This window comes from Jaculus jaculus, chromosome 10, assembly GCF_020740685.1.
Source record: "Jaculus jaculus isolate mJacJac1 chromosome 10, mJacJac1.mat.Y.cur, whole genome shotgun sequence".
NCBI classification, from domain to species: domain Eukaryota; kingdom Metazoa; phylum Chordata; class Mammalia; order Rodentia; family Dipodidae; genus Jaculus; species Jaculus jaculus.
This window is the reverse complement of record NC_059111.1, coordinates 29483150-29495423: the sequence shown is the minus strand read 5'-3', so window position 1 is coordinate 29495423 and position 12274 is coordinate 29483150. Positions and strand designations below refer to the sequence as shown.

The window sequence follows — 12274 nt, the reverse complement described above, 5'->3', positions numbered from 1 at the left end:
TAAGGGCCAAAGGAAGGGTAGGAATCCTTACAATGTGCTCTCTCCAGATATAAAATGGCTGAGATATCCATGACTTCATAGTGCCTGACACTACCTACACAAGACCATCATAAGAGGAGGAAAAGATCATGATATCAAAATAAAAGAGAGACTGATTGAGATGGGGAGAGGATATGATGGAGAATGGAATTTCAAAGGGGAAAATGGGGGGGAGGGTATTATCATGGGATACATTTTATAATCATGGAAAATTTTAATAAAAATAATAAATAACTAAATAAAAATTGAGAAGAAAAAAGATATTAATTTGGAAAAAATGTGTTCCTTAATAGCTTAAATTTATTGAATGAATACCTTTTCAACTAAGGATTATTTTCAATTTATGAGTTTATCAGGATGAAGGATCATCATCATAAGCCTAGGAGCACCTATGATTCAGAGTGATTTATTTTACCCTTCTGAGCAGGATCACAGAGGAAACGTGTATTTCCCTAGCTGGAGAATTTAACCCCTGCACTCACCCACAGTCTGCCCCCATTGCCAATGGCAATTCCAGTTTTCTGACCTCTGCCTTGGTTCCTGTGCCAGTTTTATCTTATGAGTGTCTGCCATGGAAAGTTAGGACTCACAGTATTTACCTATATGCCTTTCCAACTATGGAGGCAAGTTTACCATGTGTTTAGCCTCTCTTGAGAATCCAAGGAATGTTGTGGATGTTCCAACCTGCTCTGACTTTTATTGCTAGGACATTGGTGACTGCTGGTTCCTTACATGCAGAGTTGAAACTGGAAGTTGGCTTATCCATACAGGACTACTGATTCTAACATGCCCTCTTGGGGACCAAAATGTGATTAGGTGGTCTACTAATCTTTATGAGGAAGATGCTTTATGGTAAGAAATTAGATCCACTGGGTATACAAAACCGCCTGTGGGTATTTTGTTGTTTTGTTTGTTGAGAACAGATAATTGGAATGAGTAGAATAGCCACAGTGGCTTGCTGATCCGTGTGATGACACACAGACAGTAATTTCACCCCATGCTCAGGCACCTGGTATGTTGGCTTGGGCAAACAAACAAAAAATAGTAGTAGTAGGTTACTGTAAACTTAATCAGGCAGTGACTCCCACTTACTGAGATCCAGATGTGGCCTATTTTGCCAGAGGAAAATCAACACAGTTCCTAGGACCTGATAGGTAGCCACTGAACCAAAAATGTTTCAGTTCTCTACCCCAATGAGCAGAGATCATCAGAAGCAGTCTGCTGTCAGCTGGCAGGGATGCCAGTATACATTCACTGCCTTATTTTTAGGACATAAACCTGTCTGGCTGTCATAATCCCATAGGACATTGCTTTGATGACAAGCAAGCTGATTGTACCTCCTAGGCAAGACCTTCAAATCTGAGAGATGCCATGATAAATGACATTCATATTAAAAGATCAGGGACAGAATCTATGAAAGTTCCTGAACATGTCACCTCAATAAAGGTTCTGAGGGTCAAAAGTCTGGATATTTTAGGAAAAATCTTTTCCATGTCAAAGACAAAGTTGCTGGTAGAACTCTTGATAACTAAGATAAAGTCCAAAGTTTCTGAAGCTTCTTTGGTTCTGAGATTGTGTGTGTGTGTGTGTAATATATCATATATCACATTGTATGAGCTGCAATAAGAAAGAACAACTGGAACGCCACAGCAGGCTGGGGCAAAGAAAGCTCCACAATTACTCTATGATGAAGTCATCTGAGCCTTCATTCCAGAAGATCCAAAGTTACTCAGAGTGTCAGCAGACCCCAGTGCTGTCAGTCCAAATGCTGGGAGCCCTCCAGTACTTGGGAGCAGCACCATGCCTTCAGACAGTAAAGTAACATCTTTTGGAGAAATTGTTATTGGCTTACTTCTGAAAACTGAGACCCTGACCACAGAATATCAAGTGAGCCTCAGACAGAGTGAGTATTATATAATCTACCAAAGCATAAAGTTGGACAAATGCAACAAATACTATCGAGTGGATCAGACAAGCAGGTCATGAATAAGCAGACAGGCTGGATGAGCAGAAGGCTCATGTTCCCAGTGTGCTGGTCTGTCTTCTGCGAAGCCATTTCTCTCACTTCTCCTTCAGATCATACCTATGGCCTCTAGGGAGTTCCTTACCACCAGCTGAGAGATTAAGGAAACATTCAAGTTTGGTTTAGACATAGTTCCTCATGTTGGTACCAATTGGAAGTGACCTACTTTGCATCCAGGGGCAACCCTGACAGGAGAAAGACATCTTTCTAACAGGTTACTCTTCAGGCAGTGTAGCTATCTGCATCCCACTGCATGCCACAGGCTTATGAAACAACACTAATCATAAGTAGCAGCTAACTATTATACCAGGTAACAGGGATTTAGCAAAATTACATAGAATGGCTAGAGACAAGGCAGTATGGGGAAGAGGTAGGAGATGGTTCTTTCAAGATATACAAAGGTCATGAGGTTATTTTCATTCCATGTGCAAATCAAAGGGCATAAACTACTCCCAACTGTCAGAAGGTAAAGGGATGCCACAGCAAAGGGCAGTGACATCTGAGACAGGTGTGCATAGGCTGAACAGCCCAGGCTTCCCACCCAGGGCTGTTATGCTTATTATTGGTGGTGGTCTTCAGGGGTCCAGTTCCTTTTAGTTGGAAGAAGGGCTGCAATCTTCCTGCATGCTAGTAGACATTTATCCTAAATACAGGTTTATTTGCTCAGGTCATATTATCACCATATCAAGGGTGACTCAGATACATAGTATCATGGTATCCCACACAATACTCCTAGGTCACTCAGTGTACTGTATAAGGTTCAAGACAACAGACTTACTCCACAGAATTTGTCAGCCTTAACACAACCCCCATCAGACATATCTCAGCTGAATCACCTACCCAGTAAGTTGATCACTCCATCATTGTAGCAAGCAAAAAGTTTGATAAGATCTTTGAAAAGAAGCATAAATGCAGCATTTATGACACCATTTGTAAGTTCGTTTGGATGCACCTAGAAAAAATGAATACTGAACTTTAGCTGTATATCATGGAATAAGTATTTTCCTCAGATCATATTTAAATGTCTCAAATGATTACTAAGAAATTCACATAGCCTACAAATGTTGGATCATTCTTAGTAAATCTAGAAACACCAGAATATGTGTTGCATATTGATTTTTATTCAATTTAAGTGAATTCAGAACCCTTAGTAAGGGAAAAGATAAGAAATGTGAGTTATAATTTAAGATAAGCAATTCCATAGTCATATAATAAAGTCCTTGCTGTAAAAGTTATCAAAATCGTCATGCTTTGCTTCTTATACTTAAATTTCACAAGAGTTAGTTGTTATAACTCGTGTTCAATTACAGACTGAGAAGCCACATCATCTTAACAAAGACGTTAAGTGAGTAATATGTAAAGTGTTTGAGACAGTGTTTTACAAAAATTGAGAAATGCTGACCATATGAGTTAAGAATTTTCCTACATGTCATAATATTTTATTTTCCTGAGTCAGGTTCTTTTAACCATTACTTTGTGGTAATTGTAAATTTACATGTAGTTGTAAAAAGTAATACAGAGAGATCCCATTTACCATCTATCGAGTTTGTCCGAAAGGTAACACCTCACAAAACCACACATACTACTGGAACGATAGTACCATTAATATCATAACCAGGTATTGCAAATGACACAATCAACTGACTGTTTTCTGAACTCCCTGCGTTCACTGGTTCTCATTTTCTTGTGTACTTAGTTCTATGTAGTTTTATCACATGTATGAGTTAGCTATGGACCCACCACAGCCAGATATAGACAAGTCATGATAACATTACCACAAAGGACAAAAGAATTCTCTGGTGAGTAGTGGTCCTTAAGCAGTTTCCAATCAGGTTATTTGGCAGCCTGCCAGGTGTATTTTGTGGGTCGCTCCCCCTGCTTTACACAATGAGCCACCACTATGCTCAGAACACGAGGTTCCAAGAAGCTACCATTATCTTTCCCTGTGATCTAAAGAAACACCTTATAAACTCTGCCAAAATCTGGGAAGCTAAGCTGTCCCAGGGAGCTGAACAGCTGGCATGAAGCATTCATCTACTTCATCTCCATGCAGATGCTCTAAACCTCCTTCCCCAGGAAATTTCCAGGTTTCTCTGCAGCCATCTTCAAAGGAAAGGCAAGAGCTGAGTATGTCAAGATGTCTTCCAGTGAGATACATACGTCAAACTCGAGCAGGGCGTCAATCTGCCCCTGTAGGATGGGCATGCTCTTCAGGAGTTTCTCAGGAGCCATCGTCCGCATCACGCCATCAGCACTGCGAGAGTAAAGATATCAACATCCTTGTACGTGTTGGAATGGAAAACCACGTGTGTTATTCTAAACCGTGCTCCCTCCCCATTTCTTTGTAAATCTCCTGAGATCACTATCCTTCATTTAAGAGGTTGTGGCTGTTTGCCCAATTATGAGTCAAAGTGTAAAAGCACATTTTTTCCCCCTTGAAATCTAACTCATTTAGGAAGATAAAGGATAGCTTGGAAATCTATAAAACCTGCAGGCCTGGGAGTGTAGAGTTTGTGCTGTTAGCCATCAATTAAGGAGAAATGCTGTTGATAAGCATAGTTTGCCCAGGTAGAGATAAGAGTTTAGGTAGCTGCAGGAGTTTCCCTGGTTTTGTAGAGGGCATCAGATGGGTTTTGGGCCCCCTAGGGAGCTTCTGCACCCAGTGAAGGTCACAGTACTGTGACAGCTGAGGAAACTGCTCAGGGGAAGTGAATGGACTGACAGGCAACTTTCAAGGTCTCTCCCACTGCAGCAGTGGGAAAAACATCCAGAGCATCGTGAGTTCCACCGGATAGCACAGAAACTTCTAAAAAGGCCAGAAACTGTTATCCAGAGGCCATGATGCAGCTGGAAAAATCAGGAATGGTTGCCTATAACCACAAAAGAAGCCAGAAGAAGGCATGTGAGCTAGAATCATCTGTGGGAAGAGGACCAAGTAAGAACCTTTAAGGCTATTAAGTATTCATGCCCACCTCAAAGCTACTTTGAGTAGGTGAGTCAATATATTTTACTACACTGATAGAAACTTAGTATAAAGTTAAATTAGTTCAGCTAGTACAAAAATAGAGCTATATTTCTTTGTATGGATTCTTAAGAGCAGCATAGCAAACCTTGTATACCACTTTGCTATTATTTCAGGTTAGGAGCAGATAAAAGAGCTTTACAACTTCTGGCTTCACAATGCTGACTGTATTCCAGTTTACTCAGAGAGAACTAAATGGCAATTGTGGATTAAAATGTAAATATTTCTGCCTCTATTGGGTCTTTCTTTCTCCTCCCTCCCTTCCCCCCTCCCTCCCTCCCTCCCTCCCTCTTTCTTTCTTTCTTTCTTTCTTTCTTTCTTTCTTTCTTTCTTTCTTTCTTTCTTTCTTTCTATTTCCTGTCTCTTATTTGGAAGGCTTTATTGGGAAAGCAGTGTTTGAGTGTTATCCTAAAAAACAATTTTATATTTTCATATGCATACATAATGTACCTTGATCACAATCCCGTCCCCCTGCCTTCTGTTGTTCCCTAACCCCCTTACGCTGAACCCACCATTCTTTCCAACTAGTCCGGAGGATATTTTCTTAATAAATAGGCAGTATAAATAATTAAGTTATAGTGTGTTTGTTTCCTAGAAAAAATATTGCCTCTGAAAACTCGATGTCCACCATGCACACACACAGACTCATTTTCACCTCAATCAGAACTCATGGACATAGATATTTTCATCTAATCATTACTTGTTTAAAGCAGCCTTGTCAATTCTCTACTTCTTAACTTGTTTAATGACATCTTTGCAATTAAGAAGTGGGAGGGCTTAGGGAGATGACTCAGTGGGTAAGGCCACTTGTTCAAGCACGAGGACCTGAGTGTGATGCCTAGCATGCACACAAAAAATCAAGCTTGGTCATGCACACCGACAACCCCAGCACTAACAGAGGTGAAAACAGGAGGGTTGCAAGGGCTCACCAAAACACGGTGAGCTCCAGGTTTGCCAAAAGATGCTGTCTCAAAGAAATTAGGCCAAAAAGAAATAGAGGACACCCAATATCTTACACTGGTTATGATGCACATGCACTTACACACACACACACACACACACACACACACACACACACACACACACACCACACTATATACTACACATACACATAAAAATTAAATTGATCTTAACAAATAAAATTTTGTCCATGTGATTTCTGAGAAGCAAATCTGATTTTTAAAAACCTATATGTTTATTTATTTATTTGCAAGCAGAGATAGAGAGAGACAGAGGGAATAGGCATGCTAGGGCCTTCACCCACTGCGAATGAACTCGAGATCCATGTACCACTTTGTGCATCTGGCCTTACGTGGGTACTGGGGAACTGAACTCAGGTTGTTAGGTTTTGCAGACAAGTGCCTTAACCACTGAGCAACCTCTCCAGCTCCCACAAATATGATTTTTATGCATGAAATTAAGACCGGCACACAGGGACCTCCAGGCTAACTTCTATAATATTAACCAATGACCTTTTTCTTCAGGTGAATGTGAATCAGGGCTTCATAATCAAACGTAGTTAGCATATAAGCTTAAATAAAATAAATCAAGTAAGACATGAGGACTGACTTAGCTCAAATAAATAGAAGAGAGAGAGAGAAAAAAAACATATACCCTTTTTTCACTCTGGCAAAATCAAACGCCATCTGTCTATATGAGAAAGCTTTTTCATTCAAATATCTACTATAGCGCCTTATGAAGGTAGACATATCATAACCTGAGGGAGAATGAGAGGAAATAAAATTAATAAACAGAAGACCATCAATTGTGCTTTGCACAGTACCATTTCTAGCCCCACCCCCATGGATGGAGCCCAGGAGGTGTTTGAGGACTCAAGACAGCTTTGGCATGTGGTGCTCATGACCATTTCGTCTAGTTGTTATATCGCATATCTTTCCTGATTTTCCTTACATTTTTGTTCACTGTTTCAAATAACAACATGTTTCATTCATAATCCATGCAGTCATCTGATGCCGGTCTACCTGGTCTACCTTCTTGAGGTGTTTGTGTAACAGAGAGCCAGCAAGATGATGAGTAAACCACTGATTGTAATTCAAACCTGTTTGCCATCTGCAAAGAAAATGTCTATCATTTTTCAAAGTTTTAGATGGCATCTTTAATTTCCTTGTGTCTTGTACCTTAATAAACAAGCTGTGGGCCTAGTCTACTCACTGTTTATTCTAAACTAAACAATGAAAGTGATAAAATAAAATTACTACATATGCTCATTGTCTACAATTAAATAATTAAAATTTAATTGTATTGTCTATAATTAGTTAAAATTTAATTTTATATAGTTATTTTATATTATAATTATTAATTATCCAATGGAAATGTCAGTTATGTCAACTTGGGATTGATGGTCCAGTAACATATACATAGAATTTAAATATTCTCACCATGGGATCCACTTTTGTCCAAAAAATTGCTGAGATTGAATAGTGTATTTCTAGATGCCAAATACTGAATAAATCTCTGAAAAATAAAAATTGGAATTAAATACTTGTATCCACAAAGCAGTGAATTTTAAAGCAGGATCTGTTTAAGCAGTATCTGATGCTGAAGTACTTTTCTTTATCTTATAATTTTTTATGGTGAAGTTTCTTACTTATAAAGCTTCCTGTTCTGTTAATTTTATCTCAGGGAGGAATTAACAAACAGACTACTATTCAGTGGCTTAGAATTCTTTAAGCACAACTCTGTCTGTGCCCGACACACTACAGGTCTAACAGGATCCAGTAGCAATCCATAAAAGGGATGGTTGTAATCTTACCAATATTTTTCAGAATTAAATATTTTAATTAAAGCAGTCTTCAGCCAAAGACACAAAGGAATATTTTTCTATGACAAAATGGTTCTATTGTTCTTTTCCCATTGCTTCTACCCACTTATGGGTTTATCAGACATTTTAGGCATCAGTCATTCTCAATCCTTCAGTCTAAGAGAAGATCCAACTTAATTTTTTTTCAAAATAGCTAAATCAGGGCTAAAGAGATCGCTCAGCAGTTTAGGTGCTTGCCTACAAAGCCTAACAACCTGGGTTTGATTCCCCAGTACCCACATGAAGCCAGATGCACAAGGTGGCACATGCATCTGGAGTTTGTTTGCAGCATCTAGAGACCTTGGCACACATACACTCTGTCTTTCTTTCTGTCTGTATCTCTCTGCTTGCACATAAATAAATGAGTAAATATTTTTTTTTAAGTAGCTAAATCAAAGATCAAAATTGTATTCAGATGATTCTGAGCCATAGACTTCTTTGTTCTTTTCCACATGAGTGAAAATTCAGGTCTTAAACATAGCCATATTCTTCTATAAATGCTCCTATCCTATCCCAGAAGAAAAAAACAAAACAGAGAACGAAGATAAGTTGTGCGTCTGGTTTACCTCATTTCCATGCACCATGAGGTGGTGCGTTGTCACTAATGCCTTGAAGACAACCACCCAGCTGCTGTTCGTTGCCCGCTCAAAGAGCGTGTCAGCCATCTGAGGAACATTGACATTGGTCTCATTGGTAGCCTGGATCAAATCTAGGAAAACAGAAGATGTCCACAAACTATTACAATGCAAGCTCACCTCAAACTTTAAACACATAAACCTCTTCACTAAGGCATGACTTCAAAATTACTTTGATAATAACCAGTTTAAAAAAAAAAAAACAAAAAAAAAACATTGCATTCTTACAACATGGACCCATTGAATACATCTTTACCCAATGCGTTCACTTATTAAAGAGTCCTATTTTCAGTGAAATTTTTTCCTGTGTCCCTGTCTATATTTTACCTATTTCCTTTTAACATGACAAACTCCAGGAGAGCTAAATCTCATTTTAATCTTCTTTGTTGTGACTCCAAACACAATATTTCAAATATGTACATAATAATCCTATGCACTATTTTGAGGAAAAGAAAATACTAATTTATTTTAAACATTATATCTAAGAGGATATTGTAATAGGATTAGTGAATTTTAATTTTGAAGTATGCTGATGAATGCATGTGTTATGTGAATGGCCGAATGAGAACAAGCAGCAACAATCTCACGCTGCTCCTCCAAGCTCTCACAATACCTTCATGCACACACTGCTCTTTGTCTCAGCTGGCAAGAGGGAAAAGCTTTCTAATACATGCACCGTCTATATATTCATATCAGTGTGATTAAAGCGAATGGGAAGATTTATATAGTAGTCAACAGGGGATTCTCAGTGTTCAGAGTACAAATTTAGAGCATGTGCTACAGAACAGAAGCTGGACCTCACACACCAGGACAGAGCAGACTGAAGCGCTTCCACCCACACAGGCTCCCCTCACCAGGACTCAGGTGCTGTGTGACTCTTGCAGGCCGCACACCCTGCAGAGGACCATATGTGGTACCCTCATTCCCAGGAAGCCCCGTGCCCCAAGTGCAGAAGCAATCCCACCCTGCTTCTATCAAATGCAGTCAGTCATCACTAAGCTATACAATTGCTTTATGCATTTCTACAGTTCATAAAAACATTTACAAAATTAATTTCTCCATCACTAAAACAACTCTTAGCACCCAAGTTTAGGAATATTAATAATTATTCTGAATTATATGTAAAACAAACTAGGCTTCCTTTTTAGTTTTGTCATCCCTATCATGTCACCATTGTCCACCAATGTTCTCTTTAATCACGATTCTGGTCATCATTCCAGAGAGACTCCCTGGACCTGTCAAATGCAGCCCCCTTCCACTCCCTTGAAACTGGACACCCACAGCTCATATAAGATGCAAGCCTAATGCACCATAGCTCCTAGAAGACAAGAATAGTCATGCCCAAGTTTGTTTCTTGTGCAGTGCACACACAGAAAATGCTTATGGAATAAAATGTGTAGGAAATATAATACATCCAAAATATACACAATTCTCTCGAAAAGGACTATCCTTATGTGGAAATATTGTTCTCTGAGGTGATATGACTATGTTACTTGAAATTCTTTCCAGCCACACATTCTTGTATTCACTGACTGATGAAACTGGCCTCTGGGGATACAGCACAGCAAGACACCTATTCAGATAACAGAGAAACCAAGAAACTGAGGGGGGGGGCGCAGGAAGTCTTGGTTCAGAGTCCAGCTCAGTCCTGGTTAAATGTGTTATTCTGGGGAAGTCCTTTAATTTTTCTTTGACCCAAGTCTTTATCTTGAAAATGGGAGTAATTATTACATTTCAGAATATTATAAGGAATGGAATAGGTGCCCAAAATGAGCTTTTATGAGTAATATTATGCACAGTTTTGAGTCTATAGCAGGGGTATGAGGAAAGAATACATAGAGGATAAAAGTTGAGTGGGAACTTGAACCAATCTGTGATAAGAGTGAGGGTATTTTTAAAAAATATATTTTTTATTTATTTGCAAGCATAGAGATACACACAGAGAGAATGGGTGCACCAGGGCCTCTAACTGCTGCAAATGAGCTCCAGATACATGTGCCACTTTGTGCATCTGGCTTATGTGGGTAACAGGGAATCAAACCCAGGTAGTACGGCTTTATAAACAAGAACCTTAACTGGTGAGCCAAGAGCGAGGATATTTTTAACAAATGTGCACTATGAGTACTTAAGACATACATGTCTTCAGACAGCTGTGGTGAGGGCTAGATATGTGAAGATAAGGTGGAGGGTAGCAAGGAGGTTCTATCTTGGACTTCATCCTATGAACAAGCCTCTTTTAGTTTTTTAGCCGAGAAATACCAGAATAACCAAATACCAATTTACAAACCTCCATGTTATTCTGTGAGTACTACATACTATCTTCATGACACTGCAGGCAAGGACAAATAACCTTTGCATGCAAAGCTATACTAAGACATAGGAAAACAGGAAGTTGGAAAGCCAAGCTGAGATGAGATGAGGTAAAACTAGACCAACAGAAGGTCAGTGAAGATAAAAGGGCAGAAAGTGGGGCTGGAGAGATGGTTCAGCGGTTAAGGTGTTTTCCTACAAAGCCAAAGGATCCTGGTTCGACTCTCCAGGGCCCACGTAAGCCAGATGCACAAAGGGGCACATGCATCTGGAGTTTGTTTGCAGTGTCTAGAGGCCCTGGCATGCCCATTCTCTCTCTTTCTCTCTCTCTCTCTCTCTTTCCCTCTCTCAAATAAATAAATAAAATATATTTTTAAAAGGCCAGAAAATGGAAAGTGCAGAAAGGTATTCAGCAACTGGCTGGGCTCACAGGTAGGCAAATAGAGGGGATGTGAAAGGAATGGTTCAGACTACACCATTTACTGAAACCAAGGGCATTTTAGTTTCTTTTTGTGATGATAACCTTGAAAGAGCTGTTGAAGAGCTACGGTGAGCTATCTGAAAACAGCCTGGAAACAGCCCCTATCTGAAGCTAAGAGGACATAGGTGGCCTAGACACAAATTGGGAACCATCAACAGTTAAATGGGAGGTGCACTGTGCAAATGGAAGTAACCCAAAGATCACACAAAGACAACAGGAAAATTGCATGTATGAGTATGAACCAAATCTAGGAAGGACCATCATGTGCACATGTAAATGGGAAAAATGAGGAGAGGAACAGAGTAGAAAAGGGAAGTCTGTAAAAGTGAAAGTATGGAGCCAATTCAAAAGAACTTCAAACAGTATAAGCAGCAGTCTGGAGAGATTGCTCAGTGGTTAAAGGCACTTGCAAAGTCTGTCAGGTCCAGGTTTGACTGAGCAAACGTATCTGCAGTCTACTTGTAATGGCAAGAGGTCCTGGTGCACCCATACTTTCTCTCCCCCTCAAATAAATAAAAATAAATAAAATAAAAATTTGAAAAAGTTCAAGAAGCAATTAAGGAGTCACCAGGGTCAAATACTCCCAAAAGTCCTGATTAGCTAAAGTGCGAGAGTAGAATACAGAGCTGAAAGATAGCTACACTGTCTGGAAGCAAACCTGTTAAAACTCAGGCTCACTGGGGAAAAGGGAAAGAGCCAGGTGACATGCTGTTTGTACTCAAGGGTGGGAAACATTCAGTAGTTGAGGCTGAGTAAGAAAAGCAAACACCTGATGGGGTTGGAAATAAAGAACAGGCAAATGATGGGTAAACCTGGAGGCAGGCTGAGCTCTGGAGTCTGAGGTCCAGCAGTTAAGGTCAGCTTCAGAGGTTAGAGCCATGTGACAAAGAGGGGTAAGGATGGTTCCTCTTGAGTGGAAATGGAAAAAGAACATATTTCCTTG

The 12274-nt window shown here is 39.6% G+C and overlaps 1 protein-coding gene across 3 annotated transcripts in view; it reads right to left on the bottom strand.

The window, feature by feature from the left end:
- Positions 1–12274, bottom strand: part of Snap91 (synaptosome associated protein 91) — a 131348-nt gene that overhangs the window by 73163 nt on the left and 45911 nt on the right. For all 3 annotated transcript variants that reach the window (XM_045160372.1, XM_045160373.1, XM_045160370.1), the window contains exons 3-7: positions 8472–8614; positions 7484–7559; positions 6699–6801; positions 4223–4316; positions 2903–3014 (exon numbers count right to left, since the gene is read on the bottom strand). In XM_045160372.1, coding sequence (XP_045016307.1) covers positions 2903–3014; positions 4223–4316; positions 6699–6801; positions 7484–7559; positions 8472–8614 — 528 coding nt within the window. The remainder of the gene's footprint in view (positions 1–2902; positions 3015–4222; positions 4317–6698; positions 6802–7483; positions 7560–8471; positions 8615–12274) is intronic.